This window comes from Phyllostomus hastatus, unplaced genomic scaffold (assembly GCF_019186645.2).
Source record: "Phyllostomus hastatus isolate PE091 unplaced genomic scaffold, TTU_PhHast_1.1 phas_scaffold_501, whole genome shotgun sequence".
NCBI lineage: Eukaryota > Metazoa > Chordata > Mammalia > Chiroptera > Phyllostomidae > Phyllostomus > Phyllostomus hastatus.
In genome coordinates, this window is record NW_025334033.1 from 21,065,625 (window position 1) to 21,090,968 (window position 25,344).

Sequence of the window (25,344 nt, forward strand, 5' to 3'; positions counted from 1 at the left end):
GGCATGGTCAGAGCATAGAGACAATTCTAGGAGAATGAAAGAGTAAACAGTGTGGAAAATAAGACTGAATTCAATATATTATTAAAAGCTTATCATCTCTGAAGACTATAGGAAGCCAATACATATTTCAGAAGGCTGATATGGTAAAGTATCACTTCTCTTTCTTACCAAGTTCAGCAGCCTTTTGTTTTTATATTATCCTTTTCTTCCCTGTTACATTTTGCATTGTTAACTACCCACTCAGTCATAAAACTCTTGAATTATCATGACAGTATTTCACTTGGTTCTTTTCCTGTCTCTCCTTGTCTGTCTTCTCTCTCTCCTCTGACAGACCCACAACTGTCCAAGGGTCAATGTTTGGCCTTCAGTGCTTTCATCTCTCTTGTCTGGACATGCAATCATTCTCAGAGATTCCGCTATTACCTCAACAGAGATAACTCTCAATCCTTCCAGTTCCTTTTCCCTACACAATTTATTTTCATATCTCTGTCAGCTGCCCTCTCTAAGTTTTTGTTTTTCCTGTTTTCTATTGAAAATAAGTAAGGCAAAAAATAAATATATCATATTTCAAAACAAAAGGGCTTTTCCTTCTAACTTTTAACTGTACTTTTTACTTATTTTTTTAAACCCCTGTCAGGAACTTGGTCCAATATAGTTTTATTCTAAAATGTTTCTTAAATCTGTCTGTTTTCCTTTAGTGCTCTATACTTGGTCCAGATTCAGTTTCATGCCTGTATTGTTATAACCTGTCTTAGTGTCTTTCTATGAGCCTAGGCTCTCCCCCTTCTAGTTACTTAGCAGAACATTTCCAAACTGATCTTCCTCAAACAATATTTTCATAATGTCAACAAACTTCAATGGCTCCATTTCTTATTGGAGTTCACATAAGGGGACCGTGATGATCAAATTAAAACAGAAAACATATTAAGAAATAATAGCAGTATATATTTTAGAAATCAAATATTAATATGAATTTAATTTCTTAAACTAAAAATAATAAACATAAAAAGTAAAATCATGAATATACTAACCGGTAATGGGTAAAGAGGAACATCCACTTGACCTAGGAAATCATCTCTTGTCTATAAGAGAAAAAAGAAAAAAGAAAATTAGTAATATGCTCAATCCTTTTAGAAAATTTTGATGAACTACTGCCATCATTTACCAAAAAAGTAGAAGGTTTTGCTGTTGTTGTTCAATCCTATACAATACCAATAGAAAACAAAAAGTAATACAATGTAACTGCTGGTAGTGGCATAATATATTAGATTGATCCTTTTGCAGATAATAATTATGTACTCTAAAAATATAAAAATAACTATTTGACAGCACCATAGATTGACCAAAAGCAGGCAGAAACTGGAGGGGATTCAATCTTGAAAGAAGGAACATATGGCTTTTCACCTGGTATTACCCCACAGTTCATATGGAGAAGTGATTAGAACTATACACAGAAATCTGAAATGGAACTTGCTTGACGAATTCTTAGACCTACTTTGAGGTTAACAACAAAACTGGGAAGTGAGAGGCACAATCCCGGAAAGGAAGAAGCCATGAGTCCCTCCAAATCTATATATAAACTATTAGGAATATAACCCAAATTCCTAGCTGACTCTTGAACTGCTGAACTGCACGTGTGAAAGGTAATGGCCGGAAGGCTGAAAGCACTGAGCATGGGTTTCAGCTGATGTTCACCTGATGGGAGACAGCATTCTGTTAACAACTTGCTAATAGAAAAATCAACACCCTTCAGTGCAAGATAACAAAATCCACTGTCTCCACCATGTACCATACATGCCGTCCAGTATACAAAAAAAAATGACTAAACACATAAAGAAATATGATCCAGTATCAAATGAAATACAATTAAAAGAAAACAACCACAAGATGAGCCAGAATCTAGGAACTAGCAGACAGTGAAATTAAATAACTATTATACAGCTGTTTAAGGACTTACAAGGAAAATAAAATCATAATGAATGAATGTCTTGGGACTGTCATCAGTGAAATGGAAAGTCTAAAAATTAATCGAATGCATGTTTTATAACTGAAAAACATATTTGAATTAAAGATCAGTTGGTGGGCTTAATACATGATTGAAGATGACAGGAGAAAATTTATGTTAACTTAAAGATACATCCATAGAGTTTACCGTGTTTTGCTGTGTATAATGTGCACCCATGTTTTTGGCCCAAACTTTCAGGAAAAAAATCTTTCGTTCTAATGTTTTAATTCAAACATTTATTTATTTATATTTAGGAACAAAACTGATTATCGTATGCCATGCACTGGAGGATGTGTGACATCCCTGGACGGCCCCCGCTAAATGCCAGTACCACTCTTCCTCCAGTTGTGACCACCAAAAATGCCTCCTGGCACTTGCCCCTGGGTGGCAAAACTGTCCCTGGTTGAGAACCACTGGTAAAGAAGGTATAAAACAGACTGCTTCAACCAGTGAACAAAACATTCCACCCTTTTAAAACAACAGCTTCACTAAGATATAATTAACACCCTATACCATTCACCCACTTAAAGTGTACAATTTTAGAACAGTGTCATCACTTTAAAAAGAAAGCCCATACCCATTTCCTCCCTCTTTCCTCCGTTCTAGGCAGCCACCAATCTACTTTCTATCTCTATGGGTTTGCCTTTTCTGGGCCTTTTATATCAATGAAATCATACAGTATGTACTCCTTTATGCCTGACTTCTTCCACATATCATAATGTTTTCAGGGTTCATCCATGTTGTAGCAAATATCAGTACTTCATTCCTTTTTTTTATTGCTAAATAATATTGCTATATTTATTTATCCATTTGTCAGCTGATTGACATTGAAGTTTCCACTTTTGGCTATTATAAATGATGCTGCTATAAAGGTTTGGGTACAAGTTTTTGTCCTAACATAGGCTATATACTTGGAAGTAGAATGGCTGGGTTATATGGTAATTCTGTTCAACCTTTTGAGGAGCTGCCTGACTTTCCAAAGTGGCTGCGCCATTTTACAATCCCACCAGCATCGTAAGAGTGTTTCAATTTCTCCATATCCATGTTAACATTAATTACTACCTATCTTTTTGATAATAGCCATCCTAGTGCCTGTGAAGTGGTATTTCATTGTGGCTTTGCTTGCATTTCCATAATGGCCAACAATATTGAATATCTTTTCATGTGTTTGTTATGCTCCCCATTTCTTAAGAACTCTTAACTTATCAATCTTCCCTAGATAACGCAGTCCTTACTGCAGAGACAGTGCCTGGTCACTGCAGGATAGACAGAAAGAAAATACTTCATCCCATATATTATTGCCCCATAAACCTTGTTCATTGATTGATTGTAGTCTGTGAACAAAAGCATATTAACAAAAAATTCATATAATGAAAATTTCCATGTCTCAAGTAACTCTGGTATATAAAAATATTATTTAAAAAATTTCTTTCTTATCACTTCTTACTTACATCTTCCTTCTTTGAAACCAGTGATCTGAAATGAGTTTCTTAACTTCTACTATATATGAAATGATCCCAGCCATGGCTGGTGTGGCTCAGTGGATTGAGCACTGGCCTGAGAACCAAAAAGTTGCCAGTTTGATTCCTGGTCAGAGCACATGTGTGGGTTGCAGGTCAGGTCCCCAAATGGGGAAGTGTGAGAGGCAACCATCTATGTTTCTCTCCTTCTCTTTCTTCCTCCCTTCTCCTCTCTCTGAAATAAATAAATAAAATCTTTAAAAAAGAGAGAGAGAGATGATCCCAAAAAACCTTAGGGGCAACATACTTCTACTATTAGGAAACTGAACAAATTTTCTAAACTAAAAATCAATACACCTGATCTGAGGAGACAGAGCATATGAAACTAGGAACTATCCTGGAAAGTCTGGGACATATGGCTGGAACATATGGCTGCTATAAATATGGATAATTAGAAGTTCTTTTTCCACTTACAAAGAAACAGTAATAGTTTTAAATTCATTCCTATGAAAGCAAGACAGTCTGTGATGTTCATTAATGTTTCCCTAGCCAACCAATTGTTCCAAATTCTGAATATCAAGCATTTCTTTGCAAGAGTTATTTCCTATATTCAAAGAGCATGCCACTTATTTCATAAAGGAAATTTGCATTTGGTGACATATAATTAATTTAAGAATGCCTGAAAATCTACAAAACAATTCAGAATGGCAGGTGGTTCTAAACTGCAATGGGCACAGTTCAGTCAGTAAATAATACTTTGTCTAATATTTTAAAGATATAAATTTCAATTTCTTAAAAAAAAATTTAGAATGTGAGAAGAGAAAAATCCAAATGGCTGTTTTTGCAAAACTTCAATTAGAACTACAGATGGCTCTAAGTTTCGGAGGGCAAACTGTTATTAATTTTGATAAGGTTGAAGTGACTGAATGTTCTGGTTTAAAAGAATAATGTTACAAAAAATCAGAATTTTAAAAACAGATAAGTTAAAGTACCATAGCATTGAAGAATATTTGGCTTTAAAAAGAGTTTCCATTAAATCTAAGACACAAATAATTTCCCAGGATAAATCTGCAGTAGAAAGCAAAATATTAAAGGTAGAATCACTTCCTCATAACCAGAGCCACACAACATTGCCCAAGCTTTCTGCTATAATATCCAACTTTTCTTTTTAATCAGTAAAAATGAATTTTATATCTGAACATTAAATATAGTATAGTTTCAGTTTCAGACTTACCTATAAGCCCTTTTGTAATGAAGATCATTTTTTAAAGTAATTTTAAAACATAGGTTACACTGGGTACAGAACTGAAAGGAAAACAAGGGTGTCTAGCTTCCAGCTATCTATAACTCACCCTCTGTCCTTCCAAAGGCAACAGCAGTCATTTTTTTTGAGTTTGGATATCCCTTCAGGTTTTTCTTTGATAGACTGTTATGCATGTGTTGCTTTTTTCCCCTTCAACAATATTTCTAGGGCCTTGTCCATTACTAGTCACAGAGGGGTGCTTTACCTCTCTCATGGCTGAACAGTACGCCACTGTACAGAATACCAAAAGTCAATCAGTTCCCTCCCTAGAGATAGACATTCAGGTTGTTTCTAATCATTTGCTATTACAAACAATACTTCAATGAACAAACTTGTGTTTACCATTTTGCATACATGCCAAAGATGATTTTTATTCTGTGTGATAATAAAGATGACAATGAGCTAATACGAACTCATCTGAAATGGAAACGGATCTCAGTGACTGACTGACTGGGTGTTACAGAAGGAAACAGTGTCCCGAGTAAGCCCAAAAGTACATACAAGTTTTCAGAGATAAAATCAAGATCAAAGATTCAAGATCAGGAAGTTTGCATCTAAATTAATATCCTACTCAGTGTCGATAACAATAACTGTCTTCACACAACACTATTGAAGTTCTCTATGTGCAAATGCCATGGTTCTTCTGTACAGATCACTAGTTCTAAAAAAATGAATTAGGGTAAGCAGTAAAAAAAAAACCTAAATAAATTCATAGCTATAAATATGTTCAAACCATTTGTTAATCATATTATTTAAATTAAGTCAAGAGATCAAGAGATATTTCAGAGATCATAAAAGACTAAGTAGAGTTAGTGTCTCTAAGTGTCTCTAAGTAGAGTTTAGTGTCTCAGCTCTAAAGCTGAGACACTAAAAGTAATAATTTTACTTAAAAGTAAAATTTACTTTTTACATAAAAGTAAAATTATATGGAAACCTGTTTGTGTAAAGTAGAATTTAAATTATGAGTTAAGAGGTTAAACGTTTTCTTGATTTGAATACATGAAAAGTCAATATTCGTACAGAGGCTATTAGCACACGTGAATCTCTGAGAAAAATAGCAGAACTTATATGAATGGATCCATTTATAATATTTTTAAAATAAGAAACCACATATTTTCTGCTTCCAAAATTTTATAAAAACTATTATTTTAAATTGACACCCTCTCAAAATCAATACTACATCCCAGGCATTAAAAATAGAAAAAAGGATTATGAAAACTATTCAAATTTAGCTGAACTGTTTTCTAATGTATACAGATCTTATTAAGTAAAATTTCATTGGCATAGCTTCTACCTTCCCACTCACACACAGACTCACTCTGTACTATGACCTGCTTATTTTAAACGTTTTTTTGGAAGTTTAAGATTTATTGATTCAATCTTTTCAGTATGTTGAGAGGAAAATGGTGTTAGCTAAATAAACAGTATAATCTGATCTATGCTATAAAATCATAGTGCTGTGGAAACCGGATGTCTTTGCTTAAAACAAACATTCAAAGTCCCAACCTTGTGATTTGCTCAGCCAGCCAGCCTGTCTGGTAGATTTAACTATAAGACACACACTATACTTGTTCTTTGACAATAGCTTCATACTGCTTGAAAATTTGGGTATATGCGTTCCACAGTCCTTAGCAACCTTCACATTTTCAAAGGTATTTCTTTACCTAAGGAGGTGGGGTGGGGGGAGAGAGCCGGGAGAAACCTCTCTCCAAATCAGTTTCAGTTTGAGTCTCCTCTGAATTTCAGTTTCTTTGGAGGTCTCCACTTTCTAATCATCACAAACGTACTAAATGGACAATTTACCTTGACAAGTTCCTCCATCTCTACGCACTTTAAAGCAGGGGTCCCCAACCTCCCGCAGCGGACCTGGTGCCGGTCTGGGCCTGTTAGCACCAGGTGGCACAGTAGGAGGTAAGCTAATGTAGTGAGTTTGAATCATCCTAAACCATCCCCCCCAAGCCGGTCCGTGGAGAAATTGTCTTCTACAAAACTGGTCCCTGGTGCTAAAAAGGTGGGGGACCAGTGCTTTAAAGTTAACCTTATAATTTACTATGAGGATTTTCAAATATAAATCATATTTTTCATACACTACAAAAAAGAGAATCTGAAGCAGAGCAGGAGTAATAGGACTCATGTTGTGTTGTGTCAAGCATGAATTGGACTTAATAATTATTTTTAAAATTAAAATTTAATATATCCAACACACTTTTAGAAGCAATTTTTATCAAATGTCCCTCAACTAAAGGACTATGTAGGTGAGAAGAAAGTCTTGCATTTGTTACAACTATTCTCCCCTTCTCAAAAAAGGGGAGGGGGTGATTAAGTCTTCCCATTGTTTCAAATTTATATTTTTAAACAAAGGAGAATAACAAGAGGACTAACTATAAAGTTATAATTTAACCAGGAAATACCCACGGCTAGATAATTGATAAAAGGGGTAAGACTCTTCCTCTCAGAGGGTAAAAATATTCATTCTTGATTGAAAATAAACACACACACAGAGTCTACTCTTCTGAGTGCCACTTAATTGTGATACTACCTTTTTTTTTTTCTTTTGAGGAATGTCTCCCAAGCTACCAGGGAAAGAAAAGGTAAACCTTCTATAAAAATTGATTTTAGTGAGAGAGAGAAGGGGAGGTGGCTGAGAGAGAAAGACCGATTTGTTGTTCCACCCATTTACGCGTTCATTGGTTGATTCTTGTATGTGCCCTGACTGGGGATTAAACTGACAACCTTGGTGTATCAGGATGATGCTCTAACCAACTGAACTACCTGGCCAGGGATGGAAAAGGTGAACTTGTGAGGCAATGGAAGCTAATATTCTCTGAGAATTTTATCTATGGTCTAAATGAAAAACTAATTTAACAGATGGCTGCCACTGTTAAGATATAGTAACTTTAATTCTAAGAAACCAAAAAGGTGTGTAAGATCTCAGATATGTAATTTGTGAACAAGTATGAGATGATCTAACATAATCATTTTAAGGTGGACAAAACAGAAGCTGTGGAAGTTGAGGAAGTATCTAGAAGCTTTAGCTCCCAACCTACTCTAGAGTTTCAAAAAGTTTAGGTTAGTCATCTCAAGTGGTTTTCAAACTTCAGTGGGTGTCAGAATTATTTGGAGGGCATATTAAAGACCGATCATTGGGCTTCACTCCCAGAATTTCTGATTCAGCAGGTCTTGGATGGGGCCCGAGAATGTGCAGTTTTAACAAGTTCCCAGGTAATATTCATGCATATGGTCCAGGAGTCACACCTAGAGAACCACGTCTTTATTTAATCCTTGGAGAAAACCAGGAGGAGTAAGCAATGATTGATAACAGCTGAAGATGAATAAGCAGGGCATCTAAATGTATCTATCTTTTATCCCACTTACTTCCAAATGAACTTGGTCGTTTTAAGATAACACACAATGTCTAAAAGGAAAAAGGACTCATGGACATAGACAACAGTGTGGTGATTGGTGGGGGGGCATGGAGAGGGTATAAGGGGACTACATGGTAATGAAAAAAATACAATAAAAATTTTTAAAAAGATAACACCATGTAAATTAAGACAAAGATAATATCTAATGGAATTCCTCTAAAAGAAGCAAAATGAGTCAGGTATCTATGTATTTGCATTTCTTCCTAGTTTAAGTTGTAAAAACAGAAAAAATTCTAGTTATGACAATCCTCTTTCAAAACTTTGAAGATTGGCTACCGCATAAACATCATTCCCCAAGTATGCTCTGAGGGATTTGCTGGGTACTAAAAGAGTTCGATGGTGATCACATATTTGGGAAACATTTCATTAAAAAAAGTTCAAAAGTTTATTTCTGGGCTTTAGGAATTTAACTTTACTAGTTTTCATTGTGACATTCCAAAAAATATAGCATGTGGCATTATACAAACTTATTTGTCAATGGGATGGGTTTTATGTGAGGTATCTTACAGGTGAGGAACATTTTTCAAAAATATTGGTCCAGAGGAAAAACTATAAATTCCTTAGCGTGGGATTTCAGGCTACTTGTTTCTCTAGGCTGCCTTGCAGTCTTATCTATTAACATAAGCCTCCCCAGTAGAACACTATGCCTTTGCTTTCAAACTCACTTCCCTGTGTAAATCCTATCCACTTACAATGCCCAGCTAAATGTCATTTTAATACAAATCTTCTTGATGAGACTAAATTGCTAATTTCCTCCTCTGAAATTCTACTCACCTTGTATCTTTTAACATCTGTGTTATAATTCCCTTCTACTCCAATGAGACTATAAATTTTGTGAGGTCAACAAATGTTCATCACTGGCTTCTATAGTCAGGTTCAGTGCTACGTGTAGGAGAATGTTCCTGATATCACAGGCCTATTACAGTCCTGCGTGGTTGACAAACATGCACCTAAAATTAAAATGCATGTAAAAACTGAAGGAAAAATACAGAATTCTACGGATGGAGACAGGAAAAGAGCTAGGGAAAACTTCCATTCTTTGTTATACTCTAATCTGCCCTGCCTTTATGGGTATTTAATACCTGGGGGTAAATTCCAAATTATTAATGTAAAAAAATTTTGAAATGGCTTGACTTATTAGAAAATTATATCATCTTTATATCAATTAATACTTCCTTTGTGAAAACTAGCTATTTAGACCTGAAAGTATTCTATGATTTGAAGAGAACTTATCAGGAGGAGAACAGAAATAGTTTTAACATTGAAAAAAAAAAACAATTCAGCAATATGACAGGAAATGCTACAATAGCAAAAGAAGATGGTTATCAGATTTCCCATGTGACTTAAAGTACCACTTGCCCATTTCAAAGGGGACAGTGTGTTGAACAGTGTTAGAGAAATCATTGAAAGGGTTAAGTGACTTGCTCCACTCCCTGCAATCTGCTTGCCTTCTGCAACCTGGACTTGAATTTCATTCTCTGTCATGAGTGTGATAACCTGCTAATGTTAGTGCTCCAGATTGGTTTGTTGATTCCCTGACCATGTCTCTCACTGCTTTGACTACGGCCTATGTTGCTGGATCATTCACTGGCATTTCTGCCTGCAGGACTGAATGGTATTTTCTTTACATGTAAGAGGCTGTTTTCCTTATGAAGGAGACGTGCAAGCTATTCCCTATACTTTTCCCCAGGCTTCCCCATCTGCTCCTGGCTTTTTCTGCCCTCTAGTGACCATGAGCCACTCTCCACTCTTGGCATATGGAACCCACTACTTGGAATCTGCACAGAGTTGCTGGCTTGACAGAATATTTTGTGTGAAACTGTTATTCAAGTCTCATGAGATTATAACCCTGACCTCCTATTGATACTATACATGAATTTAAAAAATACATCCATGAGAGGTGAAATACACAGCTCATGTAGACTTTGATTCAGGTAAAACTACCTCCTTTATATGCATTGGTAGAATGAAAGATTTAACAGTTTTTCCTTTTTGTAATGAATAATGTTTTCTCAGTTAAAAAATATTTCAGAATATTCTTACAATTTGATGACCTATTATCTGGTCAAATGTAAGTTCCCCTGATCTATCAACTGTTTTTAAAGTTTCTTCCAGGTTTAGAAATTCATAATTTCTATTCAAGAATATAATATATCAATGAAAACAGAAAAAAGGAGGGAATGTGGGTTAACTGTTGTTTAAGAAAATAAGAAGTCAGTGGATTCCTTTAAAGCCAAATTTTTCTTGCTTACAGCAAGACAGGGAAAAATAAGTCCACTGGATGTGGCTCCCCCGCTTCAGCCACCACAGCTCCCTGCTGGCACTGCAGCCTGAGGTGCCTTCCTCAGCACAATGGAGCGCTGTCAAAGTTGCAGGGCTATCAGTGCTGTGCAGCTCAAGTGTCATGTTCTAGAGCAGCAGGTGTGCTGCAAGAATTTTTAAAACATGCAATACCTGGTGGGGCACTGACCTCTTTTCCTTTAGATTGTCAAATTTAAAACATAACAATAGCCAACACAATAGTTGTCCAGTATGAATGAACAAAAGTGTACCTATTTTTTGTCAAATTGGCAAAAAATTATAACTTTTTGGTGTGCTGAAGAATTTTAGTAGTTAGTTTATGTGTGCCATGATATGAAAAAGGCTGAAAATCACTGCCCTAGAAGGGATTGGACCTTGTCCTCTAGAACTTTGGGCAATAATGGGTTACTCCATATCTGTGCCGTCCAATGCAGTCATCACTAGTCACGTGCAAACACTTGAAATGGGCCTTGTGCAAATGAGGGTCAGAATTTTAAATATTATTTAATTTAATTAAAATCTCAATAGTCCCATGTGGTTACTGGCCACTGTACTGGACAGATGGAGTTCTAGAAAATTTTTTAGTGCAACAGTATCTTTTGGTTTTAAGATTTTTAGTTCTTACTGTGAAATTCAGACAGGTGCCCTGAGCTGACTGATTTTCTCATGCCACCATATTCAGAATCATGAGTCTTTTTAAAAAAAAAATAGGTTGGCTCATACCTAAGGAAAGGTTGAATTAAGCTTTTCAAGAATGCTCCTGAAAAAGAAGTCACCGGAAAGAAAAGAAAGGGAGGAGAAGAGACGACTGCCAGAGTGTTGGTCGCTGTTGAACTGGGGTTCACTGGGGGCACTCACGGGGCCTCAAGGCATTAATCTTTCTACCTCGGTGTGTGTTGGAAATTTTCTATAATAAAAAGTTTTAAAATACTTGGGAAAAATATATGTAGTTTATAATGATTTAGGTAGTTTACACTAGTTATTGAAGAAAAATTAAGAATGAAATTCCTAAACAGTCTTTTAGGAGGTAGAAACACACGGTATGTGTTATTTGATCAATAAAAATAATCAGAAAGAACAAAATAATTATAAATATTGGGTAACAAGTCAGAAAAATAGAAAAAATATTTTAAAGATAAACTGGTTCTCTAGTAACAATGTGTTCAAATAATAATCCCTGAATTTAGCTTTACTCAATAACGGCAATAAGACAGGACTTGATTGGACTGTATGTTCTACAGAGTGTATAAGTTAATCATCAGATTGTAGTGAGTCCAGGTGGAAATTTTCCTTTAGACAACTCTTTTTTTTCTTTCTGATGTTATTTTTTTACTAGAATAACCTGCTCTAAGCAGCTTTATCTTGTAGATTCCTTTTGCTGCAGAGTAGAATGAAAGTCCTCTTGGCTTGTGAGGTAGAAAAGTGCTTTACAATATATAATAGAGCTGTGTTTGGTCCAAATATGACATTTACTGGATTTATGATCTCAAGCAAGTCACTTTAACTTTTCTGAGTTTGTTCCCTATTTCTAATATGGAGATAGTTGCTATCTCGGAGAGTTTTTTGAAATGTGGTATATAATATATGTTACCTGATTTAAAGTTTTACAGATACACATGCAGGGTTAAGAGTTTAAAACATATATCAGGATTTCCCCCAAGGTAAAAAATCATCATAGTTGAGGTTTCAAGTTCTAGTGACAGTGAGCATCCAATGTCACACTCCAGTAGAAGGTCATTATGGTCTCTTCTTCCTGCTGCTCCTGTACGCAATCCCATTTTCAATAGGGCTATTCTCCTTTCCTCAGAGTGGCAAGTATGCACATTTACATTTAAATGTATTGCCAAGAATGTAAAAGGTTGGGAAATATGTTAAGGAAACCATGCATTCTATTATAAAGAATATTTAACTTAAGCCTTTCTAGGAGTAGCTTCACTTCTAGAATATGTACAATGTATTTCAGACAACAGGTATAAAAACCAGGCCCCTCACTTAATGATTAATTAAATTATCATCAGGACTTAAGAATTTGAGAAGTAAATATTACTTTTAAGGCCTATTTTAGCCTGAATTAACTCAGTTTCGGAACCATAGAAAGAAATCACCTTCATTCCTAGTGCATCATTAACCAGAGTTATAAAATATAACTGGGTAATCATTGGAAGTTTATTTTCTAGAGAAACAAACTGACCTCTGAGAAAAGACCTCCAGATACTGAGTTAGAGTCCTCCCAACAATGAAGCCTACTGGCTGAAAAGCCCCACTCAATTTGGAGCCTCCACATCACTTCACAGTGACTTATTCTCAAATACAGTGGACAGCAAGGTTCACCAGGCTCCTGGAGAAAAATGTCCAATAACAACAAGAACAACAAAGTGACCTGCAGGAACCAGAAACAATGTAGGGCCCACGTAAAAATAAAACAACACCATTTGAAATATAATATTCTCAGATAAATAAAAGACTGTATTAATAAAATAAGAATAAAAATAGGAAATCATCACAAAGAAAGATAAAACTTAGGAATTAAAATAACCAAAATTTTAAAATTAAAGAGAAGGAGAAACTTGAGGGAAATCTCCCAGATAGTAGGATAACAAGGCAAAGAGGCAGAAAACAGAAGACAATAATAAGTTATAAGATCAGTCCAAGAGGTACAAACTTTGGCTTATAGGAATTTTGGAAGAGAGAACAGAGAAAGAGGCAGGAGGGAAAACTTCAAAGAAATAACACCTAATTTTAAGGATAGGCACAAGTATTATCTTGATAAAAAATTAAAATTGGCTAAAAATTATATGAGCAACCACATGTCTCAGAGCTTAGGAGCTCAGCTGCCCTAAGTATATTATATATTATACTTATTGTACTTGGTTGTTTATTTTAATGGCTTCTGCTGTCTTCTCATCTAAATTATAAACTTGTCAATGCCAGGAATAATATTTGCCACTTAGAGCAGGCACATATTCTATTTCTGATAAATAGTTGTTAAACTCATTTGCTTTGAAGATGACTTGAGTTTCCATTAAGCTCTGTGACTCTTTCAGAGGGTTCAGTCTTTCAGCCTCGGTACAAAAGGTAAAGGTCATTCGCAGCTAAAACAGTTACTTGAGACTTCAGGAACAACTCTGAGAATCCAGTTCTTACATCAAGTCTGGAATGAAGTCATTTTATTAAACAATGCAATGATAACTTTAAAGCTACTCAAATGGCCTTGCTTTAAATACCCTTAAAAGTTTTGGCCCATTCAATCCTCTTTAGAAAACTTGCTCTGAACCTCTGAACCAGACACATAGTTCTACGATACCAGTTAGCGGAATATGTAGGCTATGAATCAGACTCCACTGTGGAAACTAATCCTTGAGTCACGATCATAATATTCCACTGGCATCTACCCAAGGGACATGGTATTCGTTTAAGAGTGCCACTCTTCCTTGCAAAGGATGCAGCATCAAGTAGCTCCCACACATCATTACAGTCATCACCTAAATATCCCAGTTTGGTTATCTGTTTGTGCAAGGCCATCTGGTTATCCTCGTCTCTCAGCATACTCCAGTCACCTCTACCCCACTCCAAGGGGTCCCTTGGCTTCACTCATTAATTTAATAAATATTTATTGAGTGTCTGTTTTGTGCTAGGCACTGTTCTAGGTCCTGGGGATGTAACAGTTAATAAGACAAAAAGTCCCTGTTTTAGGGAATTACATTCTAGTATACTAGAGCCCAGAAAAGAGTACCCTTTTCTAGAATAATTCTTTGATCAATTCTAGAAAACTTACATTTGCCTGCCTGCTTGCTTGCCTATCTCTTTCTATCTCTCCATCTTGAACTTTTGTTTTTGCTATGCTTCCTTTTCCTCATTTTTTAAACTTGAGATACTTAGTACCTTATGAGGTTTCCTAAAATCAGGCTAAGCTATTCAGTAGTCACAAAGACTACAAAAAACCCATCTACCAATAAGATTTCTGAAACAACTCCAATGGAAGAACAGTTCCTAAGATTTTCATATACTGATTTACACTAGAGAAGTAATATGTAATTTTAAGAAGCACTACAGTTATGTATAAAGGATTTTTAAACTTTCTCCTTGTAGAGCTATCAAAAGGACAGTTTATAATTCAGTATTGATTATATGTATATGGTGTTTCAATTCATCACATAAACCAATGTAAAATTTAAACATTCTTCATAGTACCCTACATGGCACTGCTGGGGGGAAAGCATATCAAAAATGTTCTGAATGTTTCTGAATGACTGAAAATGTTCACAAAGAGGAAAACATAAGATATGACCCGAATGAGCCAGAATAATAAAGAAAAATATAACATTTCAACTGCATATTTTTCAAATCTCATGCTGACAGGGGCCAAAATTAATATAGGCAATCATAAAAGCAACAGACTAGGATAACAGCCATGATGAATTCAAGAGATTTCCTTAAGTAGAACTGCATGCCTTACAAATCAATATTTCTAAGTCCTTAAAAGAAACTAAAATGTAATCGTGGAAAATTTAATAGTCAGAATTCTGGAAGAGTCATATTTAAGTTCTTTTATGAGGCAGGTAGACAACCTTGCTCGTGAATGTTTCTTGGTCTGAATAATCTCTTCTGTATTACATAGTCTCAATCAAAAACTAATCTAAATGCCTAAATCAATTTAAGTATCTTCACAAATTACATGGCCCTGATCACAGTATACCTATGGCTCTTTTTTATGTAAAAGCAGGAGAGGGACTCATTGAATGCTTCAACTATGAACTGTATTACTGTTCTCATAAAAGAATGATCTTAAGCCTTTGTTTCTCAAAGTGAGTTTGGGGAAATAGTAGCATTGGTATGACTTGGGAGCTTGTCAGAAATACAGAACTCTTAGGCCCCACCATAGACCTATTAACCAGAATCTGAATTTAACTGAAAATTGAATAAGCCATTCTTCAACCACAATCCTTAAAGCATTAGAAGAAAAATAAAAGACAACATTTTGAAAGAAAAATAAAAGAAAAAAGGAAGTAGTCCTGGGTAATGCTATTTTAACTATATTACAAAATGTACACTCTTAGCTTTTGTAAGGGGGACTAAAGATAAAAATTCTGTTAAAAATATTTCTTTACTTAAGAACAACTGCATTTAAAGACATTGTCCACTGTACTATAATTATCCTTGGTGTAAATTTCTTGCTGCTTTATAATATTTTCTTCTGCTAAGATAAGCACAAAATCTTTCAGTGTTACGGTTTTATAATACATCTAAGTCAAGAGAAGGCCTGATAATCCTCCCCCCACAGACACCCTAGAGCCTAAGTAGAGACATCGTGGATCCTCTTGGTCAAGGTGCTCTTTGTTGGAACTTGCCATGAATTGAGCTACCGGGTACATAGACATGCTACTGCTTGTACTTCCAAGTTTTCAGATCTGCTCTAGTTACATCTAAGCAGTTTAATGAAATCTCAGTGATGGTAAAATTGCTTTTCAACAACTATTGCCATGTTGAATGCCTTCCCAAGAAGATCTCAATCAGTTGGAATAGATCTGTTCACCTCTTGTTTTGAAAGGCTTTCTTACGTCCCTAAGTGTCTGTCTCCACCTGACCATAGTCTTCCAATCTCACACATGGGTAAACAAAGAATACTGAGTCACATGCTTGAGCAATACTTCAGGTATTTCCTGGATATGTTGACAACATCATTGGTTCATTTTTTTAGCACTCATTCGCTCCTTTGGCTAACTACCCCCTGACCTCAACACATTGTCTGGCCACACCCAGGGACTCTGCCAAGACCCTTCTGACTAAATAGGCTCCTGGTCCTGGCTTCTCCTGGTCTATCCTGTTCCACTGTCACTCATAATGCAAAGGGAGAGTAGGTTTACAAGGGTGAGGCCTCGCGACAGCTCACACCTGGTGGGCTCCATACCCTGGAAGGAGCCAGTGACAAAAAGACAGAAAGGTATGTCTATTCTCCAGGTAGTTTCTAGGAATAGTCCTTAAACCCTTATTTTTTTTCTACACAGAAGCTCAGTTTTTGTTTTGTCTTATTTTTGGTGGTAGGGAGGAGTCTGAGAAAGAGTAATGCTGTTCAAATTGAGTTATGACTATTCATAGGCAGTCTCAAGTTTTCACTTCTAATTTTGCTTCCTTCATTTCGTATTGCTGAGTCTCCATTTCCGTTTTTACTGTGCACACTCACTATTCTGTGGTTCTAAGATGGAAGAGCAGATAGGTACAGCCTTTTCCCACCCCCTAGAAAGTAGACTGCAATGTTCTTGTAGACAGAGAACTTGTCTATGCATCCTATATTTACCTACTACTGTGTCTTCTATATAGTAGCCACTAAAAATACACCTTGCCTACACTATTTTATGCCATTTAAGATTGGCATAATCTTCACTTGCTATTTTGCTTCCTTACCTGTTTCATTCTTATTTCAACCAGGCTGTCCCACTATTTTCCTGAGAATACTTTTGCTAAGGTCCCCAGGGACCTCCTAACTGCCACATTCAATGGATACATAAATTTGGAGGCATCATATGCCACACACCTTGAATTCTTCCTTCCCTTGACTTCCCTCCTCCTGTGTGTTCCCAGGCTCTCTGCCCCTCTAGTGGCTCCTAGTCTTCTCTTTATCTCTTCTTCCACCATCTCCCCAAAGCTCCCCAAAGTCGGTGCTCCCAGAATTCTGTTTTATTCCCACCCACCCCTAATCTCCATCTCACTTTCATGGCTTTCAGTTTATTCTTACCCACGGCTTCTACCATACGCATAATACCCAAGCTCCATTTCCAGCTCTCATGTCTCTCTTGAGACCTGGTCCTGTATCTCCACCTGCCCTACTTGATAGTGCTACCAGGACTGCCTCCCAGTATGTCTGCTTAGTAATGCATGATTTCCCCTTCACTCTCCCAATCTGGCCTCTTCTCCTGGATTCCCTATCTTAATTCATGATGTCACCATTCACCGTAAGTTAAAGAAAACTTTGATTCATTTATAATCCACAGTGCCATAAAAATATTATTTAAAAACACACAAGTAAGCACCCTACAGTCACAAGTAATGACTTTCGTTGCCTAACTATTTTCTGTTACAAGGAGGAACACTGCTTTCTCTTCAGCATGACATAAAGACAGAAAGGTATGTCTATTCTCCAGGTAGTTTCTAGAAATAGGCCTTAAACCCTTATTTATTTTCTACACAGAAACTGTGTTTTTGTTTTGTCTTATTTTTGGTGGTAGGGAGGAGACATTACACCCAATGGGACTCCAACCCACTTTTAGTTCATCATCTCCTCCTACATCTCTGGACTCCTTATGCTTGAGTCACACCGAACCCTTTACAGTGTGATTCTTTCACACAACTAGCATTGCATGTGTGACTGCTTCTGCCTAGAGCTATGATTCTCAGCAGGGGTCAATTTTGCCTGTAGGAGACATTTGGCAAAGACTGGAGACATTTTTTTGCTTGTCCCAAATGGAAAAGAGGGCCACTACTGGCATCCAGTGGGTAGAGGCCAGAGATGCTTCTAAACATCCTACAAGGTACAGAACAGCCCCATACAACACCAAGTATCCAGCCCTAAATGTTGATAGTGCTGAGATTGAGAATCACTGCCCTAGACTATCCTACTTGATTTCTCTGCCTGATGAACTCCAACTCACCTACCAAGATTCAACTCAAATGCTTGACCTCTGTGAAGCATTCCTGTACCAACTGGGTTCTCTTCTCTGTACAAACACTGTCACATCTTTCTCACTTTCTCATATACACCTCTATTTTAGCCCACCACACATTAGACTGAAAAGTTTTTTGTTTACTAGTGTATCTCCGTGACTAGAATGGGAGCTCCCCAAGTAGAGACTGTACTTTATTACCTTTTATTCCCGGTGCTTGGGTCAGGGCCTGACAAATAAATAGCAGGGACTCAAATTTGTGTTACATGAATGAATGAAAAAGGATACATCTGCAGAGAAAATCAAAGTATTTCTGAAACAAATGATTCAACTCCCTGAGCCACTATGAAATTAATATTATAGTTCCTCAGTTCTAAGAAATATACATATACAAGCATATATTTCTCACTAAATTTCCAAAACTGGTCATTAACACTGTTGCATCACAATTTGAGAGTCAACATTTATAAATTATATTGGTTTTTATAGGAGAGATTGTGTTGTTCAAAATAAATTTAACCAAATGTCTCTAGATATGCTGATGCAGTTAATAAAATAAGGATAGAGAAAATAATAGAACACTAAAATAAGTACATATTTAAGACATTTATTTCAGGAAAAACAACTAAATAGATTATTGAAACATATAATCTTGAGATTAGTGTTAAAGACTTTTGAAATAACTGAGACATAGTTTTTTAAAGTTTTACTACACTAAGCTTAAGCAATTTACTTACCTGGGATTAGATAACAAAAAATGAACAAAATGTTTTATAACAAAAAGAAAACAATGTAAAGCCAAACTTTCTGATAAAACATGCATATATGTGAAGAATGGAAGACATGTATAAGCTTGGGTAAAATGCTAAGGTATTTTAAATAATAGGGTAATGAAAACTCTGAGCATCCTCATATCATAATATAGGTTATTTAGAAAACAACAGAGAAAAATAAAATAATAATAAACTATTACACAGATTTTAGAAATATGGGTAGTAACTTTTGTAACTGGATTAAAACTACCTTAGTTCCTTAACTTGATAGATTTGACAAAACATTACACACAATGTTGGAATATCAAATACCTACTTTCAGATCAAAAGCCATTATATAGCCTTTACAAAAGTAATATTGTATTTCAAAAAGCATATGTAATAAATGTCAGTTATTGTTGTACTCTTTGATAACAAAGCAATGAAATAAACACTATCATGCGGACTACAAAGTCTCATCTTCAGTCTACGCTGTAAACACGGAAGAGAGCCCTGTCGCAGATACAGGTAAAAGTTCTCACTGGATTTACAAAAGTAGCCATTAATGAGCTGCTGATGATAGAGAGCTAGAAACTGGATACTATGCTGCTGGAGACTAGTAACTAAACACATAAGAAAAGAATATGTAGTCCTCTTAGTGCTTTAGAAACAAGGGTCCCTGACCAAAGCAGTGATTTAATTTCATGGCTGGTCGGTACAGATAGCTGACATTACTAAATGCTACTCTAATATCAACGTGTTAAATGTGAGTCCAGACTCAGCATATCAGAATACTCACCCAGACTAACTGGAGTCATGGGAAATATTTTGGGAGCTGTTTATTTATAAATGAGTTACAATATACCACTATAATTAGATTAATATATAATTATTGATAAACACAGGATTATTTCTAAAACCCCATTATTGTTACCACTGCTATGTTTAGAAAAAACAACATTCAGTATTTCTTAAAACAGCCTTTGATTTACCATTAATCATTTAGACCAATTTAGATCAAGTATATGTTGAATTTAAGGGTCACTATATTGCTTTTAATACTTTTATAAAAAGTGTTTTAATAAACATTAAAAAGGGGACAATTTAAAGTTCTGCAACAAATTACACACTTTTGAGTATGTTATAATTCAATAATCTATCCCCCCAAAATAGAATTTGAACAAAGTTAAGGCATTTGGCTGTCAGAAAAAAAATATTTGTGAGCTTACCTAAGTTTACATAAAACAAATAAGAGTGTATATTTTTAGCCATGCAAAAAGCATGTAGTCACACATTATTAAAAAAACATTAAAAATACTATTTTCAAAAGCATAAACAACAACAAATTATATTATTATTGCAAAATCAACCATTTTAAGGATATTTCTGTAAGTATTTCTAGGTTACTCCCTGCAGATTGATTACTTCATGAAATGTAAAATAAATTTATAAAATGCATGGAAATTCAATTAGCAAACTAACAATGTTTCTTCATAGCATCACTTCATTGCTTTAAGGGACAAAATAGTTAAATAGATTATAACATCCTAAAAGCTGGTTTTTAAACAATTTTGTAAGTAAAATTAATAATTCTAAAAGATCCGAATATGAAATCTGATATTTAGTCATCTTTGGGAAAGTAGTTGCTTATATTAACACCTGAGCATTGGGTAACAATGATTATATTTACCAGATTTCAAAAGAGAGAAAACAAACTAGCAATTACTGAATATTTTATTTACTTTAAGGTACTTGTTCAGAAGTTTTAAAAAATCTTTAATATAGATATTGAGTGTTACATAAACACAGATAAACAGATAAAGTACCTACCTGCCTCCTACCCCAACTACTGTGTACTGTCATCTAAAATTGGTTTAGTCAGAAAAATTTTTAATTTCCTGGTATTAAAAATGTTTTAGTATCCTGGCAAGATCTTGCAAGTACAAAATTTTTTTAAATCTATTTAAAGTCAAAACACTTAACATACTTTGGAAAGGCCACATTACATAAAGAACTGCTTCAGTTAATATTCACTAGAGTTAAATTACAGCAAAATTATCAAAATAACAAATTAGTAAGGTAACTAGAACATTATGGGAAATACCTAGCAACTGAAACCAAATTCAAAAATATAACATTTAAATTTCAATATTGTTGAAAAAGCAAGTTATATTTTAGAAGGCAGTCTTAACTGGCAGCTAAAGAAAAACAGGGTGGAAACAAAATTCCTGGGGTTAAGGGTATATACAAATGAAAATGCCATTTATTTCTCCTCTGCTTTAGCTAGGCAACATAATAGTTTTTTCACAATGATCTAATAAATACATGTATTTCAGAAAAACATTTTTCTCTACATTCATCTATAACAAAATTTTCACACTTTATATAGGGTTTTTATTATTTAATATTTCAACTAAATACTCAACATTTTACTTTACTTCACAATGATTAAGGAAGGGAGAATACTATATGAGCATTTTTGAAAGTCAGAATAAAAAATGGAGTTAGAAATTAAACTATGCCACGTGAGGGAAGGGAAAAACACACCAAAGTGTTATAAAATAAATTATTATTTAATGTTTGTTTTTATGCTACATAAATGTTTTATGGCTTAACTCCCTTTGGAAAGTTTTTTTAATGAATATTTTCTACATTGGTAAAATAACAAAGTGAAAAATTATTGCAGGTTCCTCAGATTTACAAATATTAAGTTTATTACTATAAAAATACTTGCTAGGTAAGGACCAGGAAAGTATATAAAACTGCTAAGTTATCATAAATTTTAACCAACTATTCCACAAGGCTATTCTAATATAAATTAACATTTACCAAGACCAGGAGAAAACTTACCTTACAAGAATGCTTCGAAGAATTAGACAGTTCATTTGTGAAATCTCTGTTGCTGTCTCTTGGTAAATTAGCAACTTTACCTTCCTTTCCAGATGCGAACTTGATGAGTAATTGAGGTGGTCCCCCTTTAGAACAATTGTGTTTAAGGCTGGACAAACAGGAAACGTTTGGATAAGTTCCTCCCAATGAAATACTTCTTTGTAAAATAGCATGGCTTTTGTTTATCTGTAAATTTGGTCTTTCCAACTTTCCATTGGTATTTATTTGATAATCTACATTTTGGGAGGATGGTAAACATGAAGGTGTCCTATGCACAAGCTTAATATACTCTGAATCAGAATTAAGCTTAACATCTGACATCTCTGGTTTACAATCACCATTTGCTGCTTCACAATCTAATGCAGTTGTTTTTTGCTGAGTGAAATGCACTGAAACACAAGAATATCCTTCAGATGACTTTTCAAAGGTAGTCTGATTTGGACTATTATTTGCAGTAACAATTTTCTTTTGTGATGAGCCCTTCCTGTGAAGCGGTCGAATGTCCCTTACTTCTCCGGGAGCACAGATTGTTTTAGATAACCGGAGTCCATTGACAGCTGTTGAAAGAAATCCCTTCGCACTGGTACCATCCTCACTGTGGGCAGTTTCACTCGGAGAAATAATAAACTGGTGTGAAGTTTGATAGGATCCTTTGTTTGGAAGAGTACCTGTATTTGTTGGAGAAGTTGGCGGGGTATTTGAAGGACTCCTTGGAAAAATGACTAAGGATGAACAACGTTTCAGTGGAATTTTCGAGTTCCCGCTCACTGGCAATTTCATAATCTCTAGTCCATGTTCCAAGTCATCCTGAGCAAAAGGAATTGTACTTGTACTTCTTGAAAAAATTTCACATGGAGTAGTATTCCTGTTGGGCACACTTCTATTCGAGGTACTGTCAGAATATAAATTTCCACCAAAAAACATATCATCAGTTGGTGGAAAAGTATAACCACTGCTGTCACTGGTGATACTGTTGGCGTAAGAACCCCCACTTGCGATACTTGTGCACGACCCATAATCACTACCGTTGCTGTTGTAAGACCCATGCTCACTGGTTGAAAAGTTACTAAGGCTACCACTGCAAATGGCAGAGCTGCTAAAAAGGTTGCCATCACTCACAGCATTCAGTTCATTATCAACCACAGCATTGCTGTAAATGCGGTCCTTCAGGACACAGGTAAACGAAGCATCATCACCGTCAGCTACGACACTGCTAGACTGAAGACATCTACCGTACCTTGTTGGCTGTAGTGAAATCTGTAGACAGCTGCTCTTTTTATTAACATTTTCAGGTGAAGGAGCAGATGATCTCTCCTGAGACTTAACGTTTTCCTTTATTAGCGGAGGTAGTGCAGTCTGTCTGGGAGTCAGCTTCATTTGAACAACATTAGATGTTGAAATCCGTGTTGGTCTTTTGAAGTACATGGGAACACTGCTATCCAAATCATCTCCGGAGGTTTCTGACAAAGGATAAGTATTACTTCTTCGGGCTGCAAAGTGCAATCGTAAGCTTTGTGCCATTTGTTCTCATTTCCAAACATGTTAAGGGCTGAGAGTCATAACAAAGATCTCTGTCGGTAGACAGGCTAGAAGCAGCTGCACTGCGTCGAAAGAAAAAATCATTTGTGGTGCCCGAAAGAGCTCTAAAGTAGTAGTCTTTATCCTAAGTAAAACATTAGATACCAGATATCAGAGAAAGAAAAAGGCGACCCATTCCTGAGACTGACGTTTCCAAACTGTCTTGAATTGCTTGTAGTCAAAATGCCTTCACTTACAAAGCACTTGATTTCCAGCGACCTTTAAGCTGAGCTCAGCTGCAGCACACTGCCTCAAACACTGCCAACCTTGTTTCAATTATACCTTCTCCAATTTGCATGAATGAGTAACACAAGAACAACAATCTTCTAGCATTTCAAGTTGAAACAGTATTTTTTCACTCCAGCTCTATTAAATGAACATTTAAGTACGTGAATCACAGTGCCTATACTTTCTCCAGCAGAGTTTGACCACTAATATTTTTACCCATAGGGATAAAATTACAGGAAGTTGGTAGGAATGAAACCCCATGTAATTGAGTATCAAATCGAGGATTGAATTTCCAAATAGTAGCCATACTAGGAATCTAGTCAAGTTAGTTAATGCAGAAAGGAATAGAGACTGTTACAATTTTTTAAGATAAATTCAAACAGTTATGTAATTTGGAAATAGCAAAACTGTGGGGTGAATTAAAATCTAGCATTAAATCAAACAGAGAAATATTTTAGCTTCCCAAAGCATTTCTTATACAAAGTGAAAGCTTAAGGACAGAAATACAAAATTTGCCTAGTAATACTATTGCAAAAATTGAGCATACAGCTGAAAGAAAAAAAAAGTTTAAGAGAAGCTGTCACCAAGCATTTTCTCCTATAATTTTAGGGCCTTTTCCAGCCAAGTAGTACAGTCTTTAAATGATGCCATTTATATTTTGACTATTAAAACTCTGCCAAGAAATAGCCTAAGCAAACATTCCATTAAAAATATATGCAGATTAGACAGAAAAACTATACCCCAATATAGTTTGAGCACACAAGATATTTTATTCCACTGTCTCTGCAATTCATTCACTTAAGAGAGTGTTTTGGTAAGTAAAGAAGTCTAAAAAGAATTTAACACATCAAATAAACATATCTCAATGCCAATTCTGTTCTGAAAAACTGTAAGAGCTCTTTGCTGGCCCCTACTGGTGTATTGAAACAATCCATCTAGCTGTTTGATAACTATAAAGAAACACACACCATGCTTCATATTTTTTTATATAAACAAAGTACATACTTGTTTACATTTTTGAGTACTAGCACTGCCCTGGCGGTGGAATTACTACTGCTGATAAAGCGCTCATAGTAGAGAACAGTAGACTATTTGTCCTCTTAGGGGTTGTGATTTTGTACATATATTTTTTTTGCTTTGTATTTATTTAACCTTTACTTTATTTTCAGTTTACTAGGTAATAAAAGTTTAATATTTTAATTTCTGCCCCAAATGTCATAGACCAAGGTTGGTACCCTATTTGAAAGAAACAAATTTATTTTTAAATAATACTCTAGGGTATATTTAAACCCCTTACCTGAATTTTATTGCTGGAACTCCAGTAATAAATATATACTGGCTCATTCATAGGAAAGTAAAAGGTAAAATGGTTCAGTTGTTTACACCACATGGTACTACACCCAAGTTGTATTTTTCTAAGTAAGTTTTTTTTTCTTGAAGTAAAAGCAAATATGTAAAATAAATACTTGCACTTTGTTTAAAAAAGAAAACTCCGTAAGATAGATCTGTTCTCAACCACAATTTTCTAAACATTATTTTTAATCAATTAAAACATTAAAAGTAGAAATACAGAATTAATTAAATTATATTTCTGACTAGAATGAAACAGTACCATGTTTTAGAATGTGTACAATAATTGTACACTAAGTAAGAAAATTATTATACTATTTTGGTTTTGTATAATCTATCTTCTTTAAGACTTTACAGACTCCAATAAATATTCCCTTATAATACTTTTTATTTAT

General features: G+C 35.2%; 1 protein-coding gene across 5 annotated transcripts in view; it reads right to left on the bottom strand.

The window, feature by feature from the left end:
• NEDD4 (NEDD4 E3 ubiquitin protein ligase) overlaps positions 1–25,344 on the bottom strand; it is a 119,800-nt gene that overhangs the window by 44,927 nt on the left and 49,529 nt on the right. For 4 of the 5 annotated variants that reach the window (XM_045822320.1, XM_045822321.1, XM_045822324.1 and 1 more), the window contains one exon: positions 1,032–1,082. In XM_045822320.1, the coding sequence (XP_045678276.1) occupies positions 1,032–1,082 (51 nt within the window). Of the gene's footprint in view, positions 1–1,031; positions 1,083–21,754; positions 23,785–25,344 lie in introns of those variants that run through there. The other variant, XM_045822319.1, reaches the window with a different exon arrangement.